This window comes from Doryrhamphus excisus, chromosome 11, assembly GCF_030265055.1.
Source record: "Doryrhamphus excisus isolate RoL2022-K1 chromosome 11, RoL_Dexc_1.0, whole genome shotgun sequence".
In the NCBI taxonomy this organism is placed as follows: domain Eukaryota; kingdom Metazoa; phylum Chordata; class Actinopteri; order Syngnathiformes; family Syngnathidae; genus Doryrhamphus; species Doryrhamphus excisus.
This window is the reverse complement of record NC_080476.1, coordinates 7,028,729-7,049,097: the sequence shown is the minus strand read 5'-3', so window position 1 is coordinate 7,049,097 and position 20,369 is coordinate 7,028,729. Positions and strand designations below refer to the sequence as shown.

Here is a 20,369-nt window from a genome sequence, read left to right as displayed (position 1 = left end):
ACAAAAGACGAAAGAGCTTGCACAATAGAAAATATGGCGTATGTAATGAATGTGTGTATGTAAAGAAGTCATTGCATGTACCCGTGTAATATTTAAATAGACACGGCAGCCAGCAATCACAAACTACGTAGCGTATGCACACAGAATGTTCATTTTTCTGGGTTTGAACTGGAAAAACATGTTAACTTTAATCATCAAAGCCAACTTTAATGACACACAAACCAGCAGTGGTGATTTTATTCATCTACAGGTTCACAGGCCGTTTTCACATCGCTTGGCTCTCTGTGACCTTGGGAGAGATCTTTGAGCCTCACGCTGCAGCCGGCAGAATAACAAACACATCTTTAAGAAGGACCTGTCAGCTTAAGACGCAGATGATAAGTGTGAGTGTCATCCAGGCTTATGGATGGTGTGATATGCTCACTGGCCACACAATTAGGTACACTGGCACCTGTTTGTACAGTGACGTGGCTAATTTATGGCTGAATTCTAATATCGGCTTACTACTATTACTAATTGTTTAAATACGGTACGCTCACGAGTGAGGGAGGAAATGGTAGCTCTTTCTTTGGCAGCGGCCAATCACAACCTATTAGTTCACTTAACACACAAAACTCCTCACACAGCAACTTGACACCGAAAAGGTATACGTGACAAAAATACAAACATGTACCAAATTTTTAAAAAATAAATTCCCATAATGCATTGCTTCTGAACAACTTCACTGGGCCGCTGCAATGACGTCGGCCTCCCTCTCTGCTCCTCTGGTTGACAGAGGCAGCACCATGCACCATTTTCTCTGCTGCTTGTCATCCACTGAAATGCTCTGCTCAAACAAAATGCATTATGGGAAAATATTTGTTTTTCATTTAAAATTTGTATTGGTACATGTTTGTATCTGTATGTTTATTAGGTATACTTTTTGACTGTTAATTTTCTGTGTGATGAGTTTCGTGTTGTTTGAAAGATGACACCGTGAGACTGTTATATTGAGTATATATATATATATATATATATATATATATATATATATATATATAGACACAATATGCCATCTTATGTCGTGGACATTTGCAGCTTATTCACCAGTGTTTTGGGCAAGAAGCTAGACCAGTCACCAGCCAATCACAGGGCACATATAGACAAACAACAACCAATCACACTCACATTCATAGCTATGGACAATTTGGAGTAGACAATTATCCTAACATGTATGTTTTCGGAATTGGGAGAAAACGTACACACGCGCAGGGAAAACATGCGAACTCCACACAGAGATGTCCAAGCATAGAATCGAACCCAGGTCTTCCCGATCTCCTGAATGTGTGGCCTACACCTTGTACTTTCATATATTAAGAAAAAACTGCCTATATTTTATCTTTGTGTTTCGCCGGCAATGCAAATACTGACGTCTCGTAATCTGTTACACGTTGTCAGTACTGATGTATGAAATGATATGGTTTTCTAAAGAAACATCTGATGAAATGGTGCTGGGCTCATTACCACCGTGAGCTGCCAAAGATATTCTCTCGAGCACCCTTCACAGTAAAACAGCGCTGACATTTGTAACCTATAAAGATGCATATCCCAACATGACAGGAAACTCATTTGGGTGATTAAAGAGACATATTTCCTACCACAGACATGCCCGCCCACACATACACACACACGGAACGCCAGATGAAAGCAAATGTAGCTGATACAGCCATCCTTTCACTCCGTTTCAAAGCAACGCTAAATAAACGTCATGAATTGAAAATGGGATACACAAATCATTAAGTCACAATACAAGAGATTTCCTGGCAACAACAATATTATTCCATCCGGAGGGGTAACAATACAGCATGCGGCACTGACCTAATGAGGCCATCTATGTGAACGGCACAACCGCACAATGCAAACAAACACAGCCACAAACATGAAGAACACAATTAAAGCAGCATATGGAATGACTTGATATACAGTAGCTCCTTACTTTATTAAAAGTCAAAGTTCATTCAAGGCCTTTTCTAGGTTGGCTTTTTTCATGAAAACATTTAGAACACCATTTGGTATTAAGAATTATGTATTTTCTTCAATACTTGTGTTTTGTCATACAGTGTTTACTTCCATTGCCGCAGCAGGTATTAACATCTTTTTGTTTATTTATGGGATGTCACTTTCTTTCTTCAATACAAGTAATGATCATTTCATATTCTCTCTTGGATATTATATGCAGTGAAATTCACATACAAACAAGCCCAAAAGCTATGCATGTCAATGTTAACTCGTATTTAAAATCACACACAAAAAAGTGCCTCACTAAAACAAAATGGAATGGAGCAGTAATTAATGACATTTACTACATTTCATTGAAACAAGAAAGCCAGTGCTGGCCCTAAGACTCAAGTACCACTATGTTAAATCTTTCAGCTTGCTACATGCTATAAAAAAAGGGGGGGGGGGGGGGTCTCTAGTGGCTCTTGTAACACTCGATGAAACCCCACAGGCAGAACGTCTGTCACATTTGGACTTTTACAGAGACAATATACATTCATCACATACGCTTCATGCACACAACACTACACGTAATAGTAGTGCAATCATGGCACCTTAACTATATTGTTACTTCTTTTAACAGCAACGGGGCAGATCACACCAAACACTTGCCACTTAAGCGTCTTTAGGGAGTTTAAGGCTTGTTTTGGAATATACAGAGAGTCAGAAATAATGATGGTCATTGAAAATAATCATGTAAACACTATTTCACTTTCATTTATAATTTTCCTTCAGACTTGAGATAGTATTGGCATTAAAAATATGGCTTTTTTGCCAATAATGACATCGAAATGAGAGGTTAACAAGATGGGAAAAGTTACATTTCGATATGGGAGGAAAAGCCTTGATGAGAAAGATATTGCAGTATTCGTCTTATTTTTCACAGTGTTTATTTCTTGAATGCATCCTTTGGCATCAGTAGGAGAAGCATAATATGGTCATTACACAACATTAGTTTGAGGCAATAGAATATCGTTATCAGCTGATATATCGGTAATGAAATGCTGGACAATATTAGAAAGAAAGCCAATATGGAGCAATTCTACTATAAAACTGTTTAATTTCTCTTTATTAAACACGTTTCAATACAAAATGAGAAATGATCACTAACACTAATAGTGAAAACTAAAAATCCATCACTGAAAAGAGCAATGGTTTAATTTATTTCAAACATGCTTATTAACAAATTACATTAAGGAACATCATGTTTGCAGAATTTGACATGTCCAAAAAGGAGTAGGAAATAGCAATTACAGATTATTTGTTCTCTTCCTGTGTTTGACATGTTAAATAACAAATAATAAATAAATTGTCGCTTGAGAGAGCTGGTCTACTTTTACCGGGAGGCAAAATTCATCACAAACAATAACAAATCCACGTCCAGTGACAAGTTGCAACTGTGTTTTCATCGCACGATGAAAGAGGGGCAAAAGTTGAGGACAATAAACTGTGAGGGGGCTGATGATGAAACGATGGTGTAAGCCTCACTAACTTGCCATACGTGCAGTTGGCATGCAGCATCCACTCCTCTGACTTCTCAAGACATCGCACACAACCTCCATGCAGTGATTACTAATGACTGACAGCCTAATCATACCCAATACATATACACTATGGAACCAAGATTGTTGTCTGGTTTTAGATACACATCCTGATATTGTTCACACATCTGTTATTCACACAACCTGGTAATACCCTGTATGAACATATATAGTGTCTGCTATTTCATTTCAGAAAACTGACACACTTTCCTGTTGAACAGGAAACAGGAAAATGTTGAACAAGAAAATGCAAACTAAAGTGTTAAGCATCTTCTCTCGATATGCGAACAAACAGGGAGCTCTCAGCGGACCAATTAATGCAGACGGGCAAAGCAGTCAGGGATTTCCTGAGAGACTCTCCATCTTCACCAGCTACTACTATCTAAATCTAGTCTCCGTTTCCAACACATTTATCTGGATTGCATCAGATTTCTACAAATCTCACTTCACCCCTACAAGCTACCACACTTTGGACATGTCAGCATCACCAGCAGGACTGGACCAGACTGGATATTTCAATTTATAAAAACTGGTTCATTAAGATTTAAAGGGAATGGAAGAAAGTCATTCCGAATTACATTTTTAGTATTTTTATTTAGTGTTCATGGCTGTCACTCACAGTTGCCTTGCACACACATACAGTACTTGTCCATAGCACGTGCACATACATAAAAGCAGTCTCAAAGAAGGGACCGACAATTACAAGTCATTGTGTGGTCATGGTGACTATAGTTATAGTCTGCAAAAGTGAAATTAACAGCAACGGAGACGAACATGGAACGTCCAACGTAAAAGTAACTTCACCACGTCGGATGTCAAGTAACGTGAATGGAGAAACACTTCACGCGAGGTCTGTTCAACTTCCGGGTTAAAGCTAAGCGTTAACGTCAGGTGTACACAGCATTATGCTAGTTTTGAATTGGCCACCGTATTCACAGTATAAATTAGCATTTGTTTGCTCCTTCAATGTTGGCATAATATAGACGTCATTTATTGTTTTGCTTACCTGATTATTGAAAGAAGTCCCGCGTAGCGCTTCAAAAACGAGGCTCTCCTGAAAATCCTGTGTGTGGTATCCTCATTTGCACATTTTTTGCACAATTTCAGCCAAACTATCGAGCGCCATCGCACCCTGTCGCTTCTTCTTGGTCGGTTTTATGCCGCCATTTTTGGCCAATCACCGAACTTCGGCACCAGAAGTTTAAAAAAAATGAACGATTCCGGGAGAATCGGAAAGTAAGAACCGGTTCCCATCGAATGATCATCCCCAACCCTGATGGTGATTAGACCACTTGTGGCCCTTGGTTGTTTTTATAGGCCAGTGGCACGTTCTAAAAAATAAAACGATTTTACAAAAATAAAGTAAAAATATTAAGAGAAAAGACTTGCAATTTTATGTCTTGAAGTTCTTGAAGTCAAAGAATTAAGTTGTAGAAGTTGCATTCTAACAAGAAAAAAGTCACAATTTTAGGAGAATAAACTCATAATATTATATTATATTATTAGGAAAAATAATGCAATTTTATCAGCTGAGTTGAAATATTAAAGAAAAAAATGTATTATTTTTTAAAACTTGTAATATTATGAGAAAAAACAAAACAAAATGAAGTTGTAATTTGGGGGAAACTTAAGTTGGGGGAAAGTTCTAACATGATGGGAATAAAGTCATAATATTATGAAAACAAAATTATTATTGAAGATTATTGAAGAAGAATGTAAATATATTTGGAAGGTTTAAATAAAACATTCATATTAATATGCTTTATCACCTATGTGACAATGCTGCCATGCAGTTGTTTTTGGAAATATATAGTGTATAGTATAGTATAATAACTTAATATCTTCTGCTACACAAAATATCAAAGTGGACCCTTCATTTTCCAGTATGTTTGGACACCCCTGGGCTATACATTAAATGGTGGCAAAACTTTGCCAAAACGCTATCATATGCAGACAGCAAACCTAACTATCGCACTATATGAGTATGTACTCAAAGCAGGAAGAGGCAGGATGTTTGAATGTTGGTGCTCTCTCAGCGGAATCTGGCCTGTAGGAAACCTTTGTCCTTTAACGGAATATACTATATATACTGCATGCTGTATATAAACATAGTATTGTGTTTATCTGTATTCCAAAAGCATGCGTCAGTTTGTGGATCACATGACAATGCAATCTACTTAAGTGAGTCATTTCCTTAACTGTAATCAATACACAGACATACCACAGAGTAGCTAGTCTTGAGTGCTGTTTTGTAGACGCCAATAAATGGCTGATGCCCACAGTACCGTATTTAATACCCCTATCTAATGTCTTGACTACAATGACAAACGTGTTTCTCGTTATAATCTTTAAAATATATATACATTCCTTTAGAATCAAGGTTAATTTTGCCACTTTTTCATTTTTAAGCATATTTTGCACTGAACAAGAAGTCCCTCTGCATGTGTATTTGTTGTGATTGCTTTGTGATAATGAGGAAGATGACGACAACACACGTCGACATAAACTGAACAATTTTCATAAAAATGACCCGTTTGGATTTTAAATTTGATGTTGAGAAAAGCGGTCGACCGTGTATATCAGGATGGCGACTATGTGCAAATTCAGCAAAAGGTGGGAAACAGCCTGTTGGTTTTGGCAAGGTCCTAATGATAATGAGAGATTACATTCAGCAAATCAGACGCTTGCTAGGGAGGGGTGCAGAAACAGAGGAGAGGTGGATGACAAACACCATGGAGGGAGAGGGATGCAAATCCCGTGGCAACAGCGACCGGAAAACAAGTATAAATAAAACCGGGGCAGTGTCCACTATTACTATAGCAACAGAGGAGAAGCACAAGATTTGCTGAATGGAGAAAAACAAAGCTGTAGTGAATGATTTGTGACTAAATCACTGAGTTGTTTTACTATGTCTAATAATTATGGAGACATTATATACATAATACATTACATAATTATAATAAAAAGAGACTATACATGACTTCATAATTAGCAGAAAGTAAAAGTCCTGTGATAATGAATTACAATGTTTGCTCAACCAACACACTACAAATAAACTAGGCGCTTTCTGATTGGTTATTCTAAGTAAACAAGTGAAAGCATTACTGGATTAAAGAGCTCCACAGATGGTTTGTTTACGTGAAACATGTGCATATACAGTGCTGCACTACAAGGAAGAAAAAGACAACAACACAGCCTTCATGCGCCTTTCCTACCAACGACCAATCACAATTCACAACCCTTGAACTATCCAACCAATCACAATGCAGCAACTTGGGCCAGCGAGGCCAATAGGCGCCGCGTACGGACCACTGATGCAAGAGCGGTGCAACACCTATCACACATCAACAAAAGTGTTTTCTAAGCTGTGAATGGTTAATGGCTACTTTAAAACAATAACATCACGTATTTGGTGGTATTCTCCGGGTGACTATACGCGATACTTGTTTCAATTGTACAGCAGCAACCAGCTGTGATAACGAAAAAAAGACAAAATAGTTCAGGTAATATAGACACTAATGGCGTTGCTTTTAGAGTAACAAAGACGACTTTGTCAAGGCAATGTGAGGTATATCGATACTTTCAGTTCAGCAAAGAGGACTTTGTCAAGATAGTGGATGGTATATTGATACTATTAATGTAACAAAGACGACTTGGTAAAAAAAAACGATAGTATGTTAACACTTGTAGCGCAACAATGCCGTAAATGCCTTTAACAGTAGAACGACTCCGAGATTAGAAAGTAACTTCCGCCTGCTCTGCTGAGAGTGGTAATTTGTTTATAATTATAAAGTTTTAATAATTTACCTACAACTGTTATTTTGTTCAAATCCACAAGTAGAGGAGTTTATGTGGGACGTCCTTAAGAAGGCGGAGGAGGCGGAGGGATACCGAGCCAAGGGGCGATGACGTAATTGGTTGCTAGGTGAAAGTGACCTGATGCTCAAGCACTGCGACGCTGTTGTTCAGTTTACTACTCGACCACCACGCTGTAACAACAACTCTTCTGTCCTTAGCTGTCCAGAGCTGACACTATGGCCTTTTGAATTCTACTACAAGCTGCTTCTTCTACAACAAGTCGTGCTTTGCTTTGGCAACGCACCCCCTCCAAGCTCTCTACTATTTCTCTGCAAGAATGGAGTAAGTAAACACGCACTTAGCCGGCTTTGGCACACTCTTCTTTTGTTTTTTTTTTAGTTTTACATTCTATTGCCTTGTATCACACACATATATAAGACTTTGCATGTCTTTTCATTGTTATAATAATAGTTTTTCTCCATTGGATTGATATGGTTACTGTTTATATTGTTGTTTTAATAACAGAATAGTGTATTAAGTGCAATATATATGGAACTGGATACACAATGTCACTTTCCTTACAAATGATTAGTTTTAATTAACCCATATTTTAGTTACTTTTATCACTTTTATTAAATTAATATGTAAATTCTAATTTAATTACAAAGATGACTTGGTGGAAGACAAGTGATTAATTCAAAATGACTTACAGGCTTTAATCCAATTTAAAGATCACCGTCTCTGTGGCTCATTGGCAGGGAGTTACTTGGCAACCATTAGGCCCTTGACAGCCTGAGATAGATCCCAAGTGGTTTTAGGATGTCATGTGTCAAGTGCATGTTGGTTCAACAAACCCAAGGGATGTAGCACTCTCTCCTTGCTATCACGGATGTTAACTCTTCAGTGTAAACACAAGTGATATCACCTGCATCATTCTTTTCTGATCCCCGCTTTTGCTTCCGACCCCCCTCCAGGTGTCACTATGCCCACCCAGCCCTGCTCTCTGTGGCCCAGCTGTCTGACCCTTCCTGCTCTCAGCATATGGTCCGACTTGGACTGAACCAAAGCGCCGACGGACAAAATGACGATGGCGACGCCAACTGCTGTTTGGAAGACTTTTCGTGGGTGCCCGGCAGACCCCCTCGCTCTCTCTCACCCACAGGCTAGCCACAGCCAATCACAGGGGTGCAGGGGGGAGGTGTCAGAGGGGAGTCAGCACTTAATTGGTGAGTTGCACTAAGTGGGCTTTTTTATATTTTTCCGCATCTCAGGTGGGCTCGGCACTGCAGCACAGCCTTCCTTCCCGGACAGTAAGTAACATCGATAAATTATACCACGACTTTAACATGTGCGTTATTTTACCTACGTTTTTTTTTTTTTTACGGTCGGATATTTATCTCATTCATTATGTGTAACACGACTATTGGTCAACAGGTGATGGTCTCACTGACTGGATGACGGAAGAAGTGGACTTCTCCTCGTACCTCCCAAACCCTCCTTCCCCTCCTTCCTCCACCAATGCCTCCCTTCCCCCATCACCCCTCCACAATGATATCCAGGTGCCCTCTGACTTGGAGGTAATGACCTCTCTGCTGCAAGAGGAACTAGCCCAACTGGAAGACTACTTCCTATCAGAGCCACTGCCAGAGAAGGGGCAAAGGCTGGGAAAATGCGAAAGGGGTCCGCAGCTGACGGGTCCTCAGCAGTTCACTCAGATGCCGTACACGTCGTACGCCACACCCAGCCAGTCGGAATCCAGTCCATTTCTTCTCACCCTGGCAACCGGAGAACTGGACTTGCTGGGCGTATGTGGCGGCCCCGTCGGGCGATCCAAAATTCCCAGGCACACCCCGTACAGCTGCAGTCGCCCCAGTGCATGCGTTAGGAAAAGAATCCCAGACGGTGTGAGGTTCAGTGAAGGTTATGACAACTGTTTAAGTTCCAAAGGAAGCAACTCAGGTAATTCGGTCTTCAATTATTGCTGCGTGGAAGAGGAGCAGCTGGTTGGAAAAGGCTACTGTCTGGGCAGCGCAGTGGAGCTCAGGAAATGTGCCTTGCTGTCAAAAGAAGATAAAACCTGCTGCTTCGGTCACAATGGCATTGGGGATGCAAAAGTTGCCGGCAGTGGATTTGGTTTCGGCGCATCGCATGATGACCCACCAAAGAAAGAAGATCTGCTGATGTATAGCATGAGAGAGGTGAGCGGGGGCACAAGTAACAGCGAGGTGCTGACCAGCATTAAGACTGGCGTGGAGGTGACAAAAGCAACAGTTACTTGGAAAGCCCAGAGCAGTGAAGGTTGTTATCTTTCGGGAACACCCCAGGCTGAGGCCTATCATAGCTTCTTCACTGAGCAGGTCAAAGCGGAGAGTCTGCAGATAGGGCAGCATGACTTGCACTGTAATTTTCTGGAGGATCCAGGTCCAGAATGTCTTTTGATGGCCAGGGACAGTCTGAACTTGGAGTCCTGCAGGCTGAAGGAAGACCACTGTGCTGTGAAATACGAATTGGACATCATTCCCGCGGAAGGCGGAGAGCGCAAACAGAAGAAGCGAGATCAGAACAAAACAGCCGCACACAGGTAAAGGACATGTCATTCTTAACCAAATACAGCATGGACATGAATTGCTGGGCACGTTCCTTATCTAATCTTTCTTTCGCTGCAGGTATCGCCAAAGAAAGAGGGCGGAGCTCGATTCTTTGGAGGAGCAGCTGCATTGCCTGGAAGGGAGGAACCGCGAGCTGCGGGACAAGGCAGAATCTGTCGAGCGTGAAATCCAGTACGTCAAAGACCTCCTGATCGAAGTTTACAAGGCCAGAAGCCAAAGGCTGACGCAGGACACCACAGCATAATTCCAAATTCCCACCAAGCAGGCAGGGAAGTTATTATGTTGATCGTCCAGAATTGAATGTTGTTGTTTTTTATAATGCATGCTTTGGTAATGTCATTTCTTTCATTATTCCAAATCATCACAAAATCTAATGCTTCCATAGCTTTCCCAAACCTCTTGAGGCTGGTAATGACAATCGCTTTGATTAAAACGTTATTTTTTACAATTATTGGACTGATTCTGCAGGTTTAATATTTGACTGGCCTTATATTAGAATTGATGTCAAATTGATGTAAAGTTTTTTTTTTTCCTGTTTAAGATTGTTGTATGTAAAAAAATGTTAACATACATTTCTATTCACCTCGCTTTTGAAACTGAATTGTTTTTGGAATATTTATTGAGAACCTCATCAGGCTATTTTCCATTCCATTTAATATGAATGCATATTTTGATTTGACTTTGTATTAATTTAAATATTTCTTTGGAAATTTGAGGGCATTGATGTTTCATGCAGCACTACTGAATGAGATTTTGAATGTTATTAGCAGGTTTTGTTTTTCATTTTGATATCTCCTACTTTTATTTATTACGTTTTGTTTGATTCTGCTCAGGATAATTTGCCCTTCAATCAACCATCATTAGAAAAATGTCCTCCATATTATCCTAACTAATTTGTTCTGCATGTTTTATAAAGCTCTCTGGAATAGAAAATATAGATTTAGGGATAAATCGGCATCCTTCTTAATGCAATATGTCTTTTAGCCTCAGGCTGAGCTGCACTAATTTGTAACGACTTTTATATGATATGTTTAGCGAATAGAAGTGTGCTAGTCTTTGCTTTGTAGAGAATGAACTAAGAAAAGTCTCATAAGATTGTATGTTAAAAACGCAATCAATGGAAGAATTCTGGGCATATTTTTTCTATGCATTTGTTTTAAGACAATCTTCAATCCAGGCGCTGATTATATTTATTCATATTCAAAAATAATGACAGCATATTTCATCATCATAGCGTATTTGTGTACTAGCCATCCTTTTCCGTTTAAAATAAACATGTGGCACTCAAATGAGTCGGTTGTCTGTTCTTTATTTTTGTAAAGTCAAACCGGAGCGCTATAATAAAATTAGAATGAAGCACTAACAAACATTGTTGTAACCTCGGAGGCCAGAGCTGCGGACCCAATTTGGAAAATAATAATTTAATTTGTCACACCTTTGGTGTATTATTTTAATAAAGAATGCAGTCAAGTCCGTTTAATGATCGTGATGACAAATAGTTAAACCCTTTCTTTGAATACTCCTCCGAAAATACTTGATTATATTGCTGCGATTTGCGAGCTTTTTCATGCCAAAGAATGACATTTACAAATTTGGATCACATTTGGCTAGATTTTAAATGAAATATCAGAACATTTCAATAGCAACATTTGGGGACACAGTAAACACAGATCCATAAATGTCTATTAAAAATGCTAATCGCTATTATTAATAGGTGGTTACTTTCAGGAAGTAATTTAAAAAGGGCATTTGAAATGACATTGATTACAGTACCTAAGAAATATGATAAATTCTGTCTGGAGCTGCCTGCAATGAGAGGAAGATGGTCACATGGTGGAGGTGCAGGCTGGGAAGCTCTGGCAATACAAATACAAATACAAACACAAATGTCAAAACTACAATCAAAAAGTCTCTCCAGCTCTATTCAAACAGGCAAAATATGTCATGAACACAAAAATGATGTGATAAACCAGAGGCGATCCAAAAAACTTCAGGGGAGGCAACAGCAGCTTGAAAAACATTAAGGTAAACTTTTTCAAAAATACATTAATTTTCTACCGCTTATCCTCACGAGGGTCGCAGGGGTGCTGGAGCCTATCCCAGCTGTCTTCGGGCGAGAGGCGGGGTACACACTGGACCGGTCGCCAGCCAATCACAGGGCACATATAGACAAACAACCATTCACACTCACATTCATACCTATGGACAATTTGGAGTCACCAATTAACCTAGCATGTTATTGGAATGTGGGAGGAAACCGGAGTACCCGGAGATAACCCACGCATGCACGAGGAGAACATGCAAACTCCACACAGAGATGGCCGAGGGTGGAATTGAACTCGGGTCTCCAAGCTGTGAGGTTAATTCTTTAAGAGGAAGCTCCCTACTATAAGTGATTTTTTTGGTGGGTGATTACCTGCCTTAAAGCATCCTGCTGACTGTACAAGCTTAAAGTGACCATGGCAGCTTCTCTCACTGCATTGTGGGTATCTGTGCATGCAGCTCTGAGGAGTAACCTGCACACGTTCTCTTCCAGCAGCGTGGGTACAGCACCATGAATATGTACCAGATTCCCCAGAGCTGCGCAGGCGTGGAGACGAGTGTGGACATCAGAGTCAGAGGTCAGCGATGCCAGTTTGGCCCCCGCCATCCTGGCTTCTTCTAGCCATTTTCTCATGTCGCCGTTCCCTGATGTATTTTTTGTCACGATGGCAACTCCTGTTTCGCTGCTTGAATCCTTGTATGCATCATTTTGCTGGATTTCTAACCACTGTGTAGTGTTGTCTACATTTCCATTGGGCCTTCCTGTGCTGAAGCCAGCCTCCACTGCAATATAACCCAACCATTTACCAACCGCCAAGCAAGCCGCCCGCCGCACATGCACGCTTGAATCCTCAAGAAGATCTATCATGCTTTTAAAAACGTTTGCTTGTAAATTGGGCAGTGTGTCAGACCTGAACGGACACAAATTTCCCAAAACTTTGCATACGACAGCCCTGATCGGGTCGTAAGAGTGAACCAGGGCCTTGTGCAGAGCAGAGGATTCAAGGTGAAACAGAAGGCGACCAGGGCAAAAACGGGTGATGAGGTACAACAGAGACAGGAGCTCTACGGCCGAGTCCCCCAGCTCATCCAGCAGCAGCAAATCAGAGAGCAGAGAACTGGCGGTCCTGGGTGGAGGCTGCTGGCCCGATGCGGTAGACGAAGGTGGAGTGAAAAAGCAACAGGAAGCGTTACAGAGGCGGGAGACACAGCGCTGACGGTCACACAGCAGCAAGCGGCAGAGTAATGAGAGTGGCAGCTCCACTGATGGGAGAGGAAGCGTTTGAATCACCTGACAAAGAATAAAACACATCAAAATCATCACAGATAAAAGAAGACAAACAAAAATACACAGTGTGCTTCATAGGAGTGTTATCCTTGTTGCATCACTAAGTTATGTTTGCTCCAACAGACAGCGAGGTCCAAATTAGAGCATCTCTCTCGTGGTAGAGACAGCCCCACTAAGGAAAAGACAGGAAGCAGAACCGGAGGTAGCAGAGATGAGGATGCTGAGGTTCTCATTGGGAATGACCAGGATGGAAAGGATCAGGAAGGAGTACATCAGAGGTACGTTACATGCAAGAGGCCTTGGAGATAAAGTCAGAGAGGCCAGACTGAGATGGTTGGAACATGTCCAGAGGAGATATATATATATTGGTAGAAGGATTGGTAGAGGAAGACCAAAGAGGAGGTTTATGGATGTAGTGAAGGAGGACATGAGGGTAGTTAGTGTGAGAGAGACAGATGAGGAAAACAGGGTTGGATGGATTTGCTGTGGCGACCCCTGAAGGGAAAAGATGAAAGAGAAAGAAGAAGTTCTTGGACATGACAGTCCAAATTTGGCAACTGTTCCACCTCCTCATAATGTCATTTTGTCTTCATCTCATTGCACTTTACTTGTTTTGTACTTCTTTAGTCAAAAACTACAATTTCTAATGTTTTTTTTCAAGAATCCTCTTAACGGTTGCCAGATTGTGTTTTGATAGAGCATACTAACCTGCAGGAGTCTTTTAACAAGACCACAGCTGTCATACAAATGCAGTACCCCAGAACAGGTGTGTGAATTCAGGTTCAGGGTAAACGGAAGGCACAGGAAGTGGAAGCTCAACTCTATAAAGCGCTCATGGTTGAAGACCTCCTCTGATGTACCTGAACAGCCTTCAGCAAATATAGCATGACTGGGGGGGAAATAAAGTAAATCATTTTTAGAAGAGGTGATGCTCCATTCTTCTAATGATGGCAAAAACAGGAAGAAGGAATACTAACCATTCAGAACTCAGCAGCCAGCCAAGAGTGGATACAAATGTTGATTTGCTCTCGGAAAACAGTGAAATATACGAAAATGGATCCTTGCAAAGAACCAACAGTGTAGCAGACATAAGAAGATACAATCCTGAAAGAAGAACAGTGAACGTTTTCATTTGTTGTGTTGAATTCCCTATACAGTCAAACATCGGTTTTGTACGCCCAGGTTTTTCGCTCAAATTTTGCCTCAGTTTTCTACACTGTTTCAGTTTTCATACAATTTTGCACGTAACAAACTAGTCTGTTTGCCCTGTACCGTAATGTTGCTGAATCACTGTTCATACATTTTTTATTGATTGTGACTGCTACATAACCCACCATGGGGCCAATTGAAATTGTGAGTACCAGCAATTTCAAACACTACTGAATTTGATCTCGCCAGCATGTACCGGGAGTCTGCATCAACAATAAGTTCCAACCATTCGTCATTTATAATTATTTTGCATTGCTGTCTGCATATACAACTACAATTATTCACTATAAAATGTATTTTTGATCATATTTATGGGTGTCTGTAATAAATTAATTGGCTTTACATTATTTCTTATGGGATATCTGTATGTTTACCATTCGTGGAACAGAATTCCATGTCTGGTGTCGTCTTTGCGAATGAGGTGCCAATTTCTCCCCAAACTTGATGAAGCACAAGTGGATCCAAACACGAGGACCCATCACCATGCTGTAAAGAAGACATAAGAGACAAAGTATGGAGGAAATATTTTTGCTACAGTATACTATATGTGTGTGTTGGATGTTCCTTTAACTTTCAATGAAAATTAAAGGGACTGTATATGCAACTCACTCCAAATTACATTTTTTAAAACTAAAAAATACTATAATTCCATAGCGCGTTCACACACACAAAAGAAGTCTATAACAGGTGATGATTTACATTCATGTTATTTTTATAATAGGGTAGATTCATTCATTCATTTTCTACTGCTTATCCTCATGAGGGTCGCGGGGGGTGCTGGAGCCTATCCCAGCTGTCTTTGGGCAAAGGCGGGGTACACCCTGGACTGGTCGCCAGCCAATCACAGGGCACATATAGACAAACAACCATTCATATTCATACCTATGGACAATTTGGAGTCACCAATTAACCTAGCATATAATGTGCATGTGTGCGTTATATATTCAAAGCAGGAAAAATTTGGTTATTATGCTAGTGGTATGTTCGAATGTTGCCACTGTCTCAGCAGCTGGAAGAACCTGATGCATACAGTCCCTTTGATAGTAAATGAATAGTACAGCAATCTCTATAAATGACATCTAAGCAAACAGGATGTCGGGCTGACCTCAGAGAGAGTGTGCAGAAGTAAAGACAGAAGGCCGTCACAGAGGCCCCAGCCAGCCGGGAGTGAAAGCCGGCGCTGTCAAGACAGGAAGAGAGCAAATCAGCCAAAAATAAGTAAATAAGTAAAATAAAATTGTTACCTGATGAGAGCCAGAGACAAGTTCTTTCAGCAAGAAGCCGAGTCGGTCCACATCAACGTTGACAACAACCTTGTGTCGAGTAAAGAGAGCTAAAATGCAGGCTGCTAGAGGCTAAAGGAGAAGCCATAACACAATAAGTATGTGGAGTATATAGTCAATTGTTCAAAAGCATACAAAATACTGCACGTATACGACTACTTACAGCTGAGTCATGAAGGTCTGGGTGATTAAGAATGATCAAGAAGGACTTGATGAACTCTTGAGGTCTACATGCAGAGCACAGTCAACTGATGGAGGACAGTCACATGTTTATATCTCAAGTTCAAATCAATCATCAAACCTATTTTCTCCCCTCAACCAGTCATGGTGTTTCTCCCAGTAGATCAGTAGAACGACAATCATTTCTCCAAGTACTTGAGGACTTGACGGTTGCTGCTCAGTAAAAATAATTATAAGTAATAATTATGTTATTCAGACATTCAAACTGATTGAGGTGATCAAGTTCCAACCTCAATGAAATGTGAGTTTTCCACAGAGTCGTGAATCAAATCAAAGAGGAGATGTGGCAGCCCAAGTTCATCGCTAATGTCGTTGAGAATCAGCTTCTGCAGGACTTTCAGCGGAAGCTGAATGCACCACACGTCTTTTAGGACACCATCACTTAGCTGACCGAGCAAATGAGACCAAGTAAGTGTGATTTTTAGACAAAACGTAGCATTAAAAACTGGACAATTACCTGTTGCTTAAACACTAGAATGGTTGATTTCAGTTTAGCTACAATGGAGCTGAAGTTTAACGCCTCTTTCTCTTGTCGGCTTGGGTCTAATTCTTCAACAAGCTTTTCCCAGAATTCCTCACTCTCAGCTGTCTGGAAAAAAATAATTAGCAAAGTTTTAATTGATAAACATGGACTGTGGAGAATCAGTTTTTGTTTTTAATCCGTTCCAACAGGTCAGACGAGGAGGGGACGGAAGAGCCACACGGACGCTAGTTAACTCCAGTCTGTTACAAATGTATTTTTAGACGGGTGGAGCTGTATATTGCTCACTTCAGCAGCAGGTACGATTATTCCACACACTGACCCGGCTCACTTTCTGTAATGTGTCTGCCTTAAACCACTCCCACTACAACATTTGTTAACTAAGGAACATTTACAGTACAATCTGATTGTATCAGACATACTTTGGTACTTCTTTCTTGAATTCAGAATCAACCACCAACCACCAAGTGGTTAGCGCACAGGCCACACAGCCAGGAGACCCGACTTAGAGTCCACCCTCGGCCATCTCTGTGTGGAGTTTGCATGTTCTCCCTGTGCTTGCGTGGGTTTTCTCCGGGTACTCCGGTTTCCTCCCACATTCCAAAAACATGCTAGGTTAATTGACGACTCCAAATTGTCCATAGGTATGAATCTGAGTGTGAATGGTTGTTTGTCTAAATGTGACCTGTGATTGGCTGGCAACCAGTTCAGGGTGTACCCCACCTCTCGCCCGAAGACATCTGGGATAGGCTCCAGCACCCCAGCAGTAGAAAATGAATGAATGAATGAATGAACTTCTATGGCGTCATAGTGGGTTATTTTATAGCTGTGATGAAAATGTAAAAAAAACACATCACAAACAGGTTGCACGGTGGACTAGTGGTTAACGCGCAGACCTCACAGCTAGGAGATCTGAGTTCAATTCCACCCAGTTTGCATGTTCTCTCCATGCATGCGTGGGTTTCTCCGGGTACTCCGGTTTCCTCCCACATTCCAAAAACATGCTAGGTTAATTGGTGACTCCAAATTGTCCATAGGTATGAATGTGAGTGTGAATGGTTGTTTGTCTATATGTGCCCTGTGATTGGCTGGCGACCAGTCCAGGGCGTACCCCGCCTCTCGGCCAAAGACAGCTGGGATAGGCTCCAGCACCCCTGCGACCCTCGTGAGGATAAACACACAGAAATACGCAGTGCACTTGAATGCCTCAACAGTCATCTACACGTTGCTTATTAGGAGTTGTTTGTCTTTTATGTGAAGAAATAACCCACACGCACTCATAATAAAGACGATTAAAGGTTTTCCTTGCTAGAATCTGTCTACAGTCTCCCAACTATAAAAGAAACCCTATCCATTCTTCACAGAATCACCAAGGTGTGGATGCTTTGTTTGGGTACGAATTGGCCATGCAATAGTTCGGACAAAAAAAACGAGGTTCCACTGTAGTTAGATAATAAATAACATTTGTTACCAGACGTTTGTAATAACCAATTGGGCTTACTGTAGAACTATTTTCAGTGACGTCCGTGTTGTTTCTGCATTCTCGCTCTTGGCGTGCCCCAACTTCTACTGAGGGGAACTCTCGCTCATAGTCTTGGCTGATTGGACCCCTGCTGAGGTAGTGAACACACACACCTCAGTTTGAAACAGTAAAAGATTATCTTGAGCTACATCCAGTCTGATAAACACCTTTTTGAAGAACCAAATAGAACCTTAGTATGACTCTTTGGATATGAACTTTGAGGAGCTCTCAAAGTTGAATAAACTGATGTGAAGGATTTATCTCCAGGTGGCTCTGCTGTTATTGAATAATTGGCTTTTTCCCTTTCCAGTCCATCCTTCATTTCCTGCAAATGGAAAACAATCTGGTTAAAGGCTCCTATAATACTTTTTAAATTGGTCATTATTACCGAGAAACTTACTTTAGCACTGTCGACTAATTTCTTTGTATTACTTTTGCTTCTCTGCTCTTTGATCTTCCGCAATATTTTGCTCTCTCCGGAGTTTAGTGGTGTCTTTTCTGCCAATTGTTTAAGTTTCAGCGCCAGTGTGTCTGGGTCGGGAGTGACCGTCAGAGGACTGGGAACATCTGTATGTGGCATCACTGCCAACACACATATCATGTTAGTGAGAATCACAAATAGGCCACAAAATATGCAAAATACTATCCATGCCATCACCTTGAACACCATCAGCAACAAAAGGGTGATGTAGGAGGTCCGGCCATGACAGCCGCTTCTGAGGGTCTTTGGTCAACAAACCTTTCAGGAAACTCTGAAAAATAAATATTATCTACTTTAATATTCACTGGGGGTTGACTTTAGAAGTAATGCTCCAGCTGCATCGTACCGTACATGTGCTGCTCATAGTGTCAGGCCATTCAATGGGCTCTTTTACAATGAGTTGCACCAAATGGAAGATGGAATTCGTGTAGAAAGGAGGCGCCCCCGTGTGGAGCTCATAAAGAATGCAGCCGAGTGACCAGAGATCTGCAGTGTGGTCATAAGGCTTCTCTGCCACCAATTCAGGGGACATGTATAAGGGTGTTCCTTTGATAGAAGTCAGCACCATGGTGGACACACTCATTGCCCTTGCAAACCTACAAAATATGTTGGATTATATACAGCAACTGTGTGATAAATATACAGTACCTACCCAAAGTCACACAGCTTCACCCCTCCATTCTTATCAAATAGAATATTTTGTGGTTTCATATCTCGATGAAGAATACGACGAGAGTGTAAATAATACAGAGCGGACACCAACTGACAGGCAATCTCCCGAACCTTGGATAAGAATATGAAGAAACAGAAGATAAGAATATGAAATCTGATACAATATGAAATGTGTATGCCAATACCTGACTTTCTGGTAAACTCCCATCATCCTCGATGATCTGGAATAGCTGACCCTCAGCATACTCGGTCACAACCACCACCTATTACAACAGGAGAATGCGGTCATGTGATTAGCTCGAGCTTGACGCCGTGAGGGGTGCGAATAAAACATACATCTGTTTCCGTTTCAAAGCTGTCAAAAAGTTTGACAATGTTTGGATGTTGAAGGTTAGTCATGATGTCGATTTCCTTCTTTAGACTTTGCAGCTCTTTGTTCGAGCGTCCCATCTTGGGCATGAATTTTAGAGCCACTACCTGACGGAAGCACATAATGCAGATGATGCCAATTAAATTGAAAAAAAGGTTTGTAAATAAGTACTTTAAGGACAGAAACTTACCTGGCCTGTAAACCTCTTCATTCCTTTATGAACTCGACCGAAAGAACCCTCTCCCACCAGTTCTAATATATGATAATAATTCATATTAATAGGCAGGTGGCCTGAGCACTCACTTAACTCTCTCTCTCTCTTACAATGGGAATAAGAAATTAATTGATTGTAATCAATTCCCTTACTTAATTAAAAATGGCAGTCTATACCGACGTTAAATTAGCGCGGTTTGACAATGTCATTACAACTTCTACACCGTAAGTAAAAAAAATGCTGGGGTACAGGTCTAGCTGCCGTATCACAAAAGCACCAAAACACACATAAAAGTGATCATAAGGCAATTCTCTTAATTACCATCGGCATTATTTATTAAAGCGTGACAGTCAGATTATATTCATAAAAGATTAGCACCGGAAAAATGTATATGTATCTTTTTGAAACAACTGGCCTTTGTATGGGCAGCTACATTCCGGGGTCCTTTGACTAGCAACCGCTCGAGCGTTCCCAGCAACAGGCAGTCAACAAACCAGGCTGTTCACCAGTGGCGTCTACTTCCTGGGCGGATGCACCAAATTAATTTGAGCTCAATACCTGGAGAAAACATATTCAGGGGA

General features: G+C 40.9%; 2 protein-coding genes across 9 annotated transcripts; one reads left to right on the top strand and one right to left on the bottom strand.

Moving 5' to 3' along the window:
- The first annotated feature begins 4,281 nt into the window (after positions 1-4,281).
- On the top strand, positions 4,282-10,695 carry atf5a (activating transcription factor 5a). 5 transcript variants are annotated; one of them, XM_058088121.1, is made up of 5 exons: positions 4,282-4,428; positions 7,595-7,718; positions 8,351-8,602; positions 8,811-9,957; positions 10,043-10,695. In XM_058088121.1, the coding sequence occupies exons 3-5, from the start codon at positions 8,458-8,460 to the stop codon at positions 10,227-10,229; spliced, it is 1,479 nt and encodes a 492-aa protein (XP_057944104.1). In that variant the 5' UTR covers positions 4,282-4,428; positions 7,595-7,718; positions 8,351-8,457; the 3' UTR covers positions 10,230-10,695. The 5 variants fall into 5 exon arrangements, with proteins under 5 accessions (XP_057944104.1, XP_057944102.1, XP_057944105.1 ...); XM_058088119.1 differs by lacking the exon at positions 4,282-4,428 and adding an exon at positions 6,906-7,081; XM_058088122.1 differs by lacking the exon at positions 4,282-4,428 and adding an exon at positions 7,104-7,503.
- A 334-nt stretch (positions 10,696-11,029) lies between these two features.
- Positions 11,030-20,327, bottom strand: stk36 (serine/threonine kinase 36 (fused homolog, Drosophila)). 4 transcript variants are annotated; one of them, XM_058088109.1, is made up of 19 exons: positions 19,765-20,327; positions 19,541-19,681; positions 19,390-19,467; positions 19,185-19,315; positions 18,879-19,128; positions 18,710-18,803; positions 18,452-18,633; positions 18,219-18,376; positions 18,031-18,142; positions 16,506-16,637; positions 16,279-16,434; positions 16,110-16,201; positions 15,972-16,035; positions 15,770-15,880; positions 15,631-15,705; positions 14,900-15,011; positions 14,294-14,420; positions 14,025-14,205; positions 11,030-13,319 (listed from the first exon to the last, which is right to left on the bottom strand). In XM_058088109.1, exons 1-19 carry the CDS (start codon positions 19,846-19,848, stop codon positions 12,372-12,374), a joined length of 3,228 nt encoding a protein of 1,075 aa, XP_057944092.1. In that variant the 5' UTR covers positions 19,849-20,327; the 3' UTR covers positions 11,030-12,371. The 4 variants fall into 4 exon arrangements, with proteins under 4 accessions (XP_057944092.1, XP_057944093.1, XP_057944094.1 ...); XM_058088110.1 differs by having other exon boundaries at positions 18,031-18,139; XM_058088111.1 differs by having other exon boundaries at positions 19,541-19,677.
- Positions 20,328-20,369: the final 42 nt, after the last annotated feature.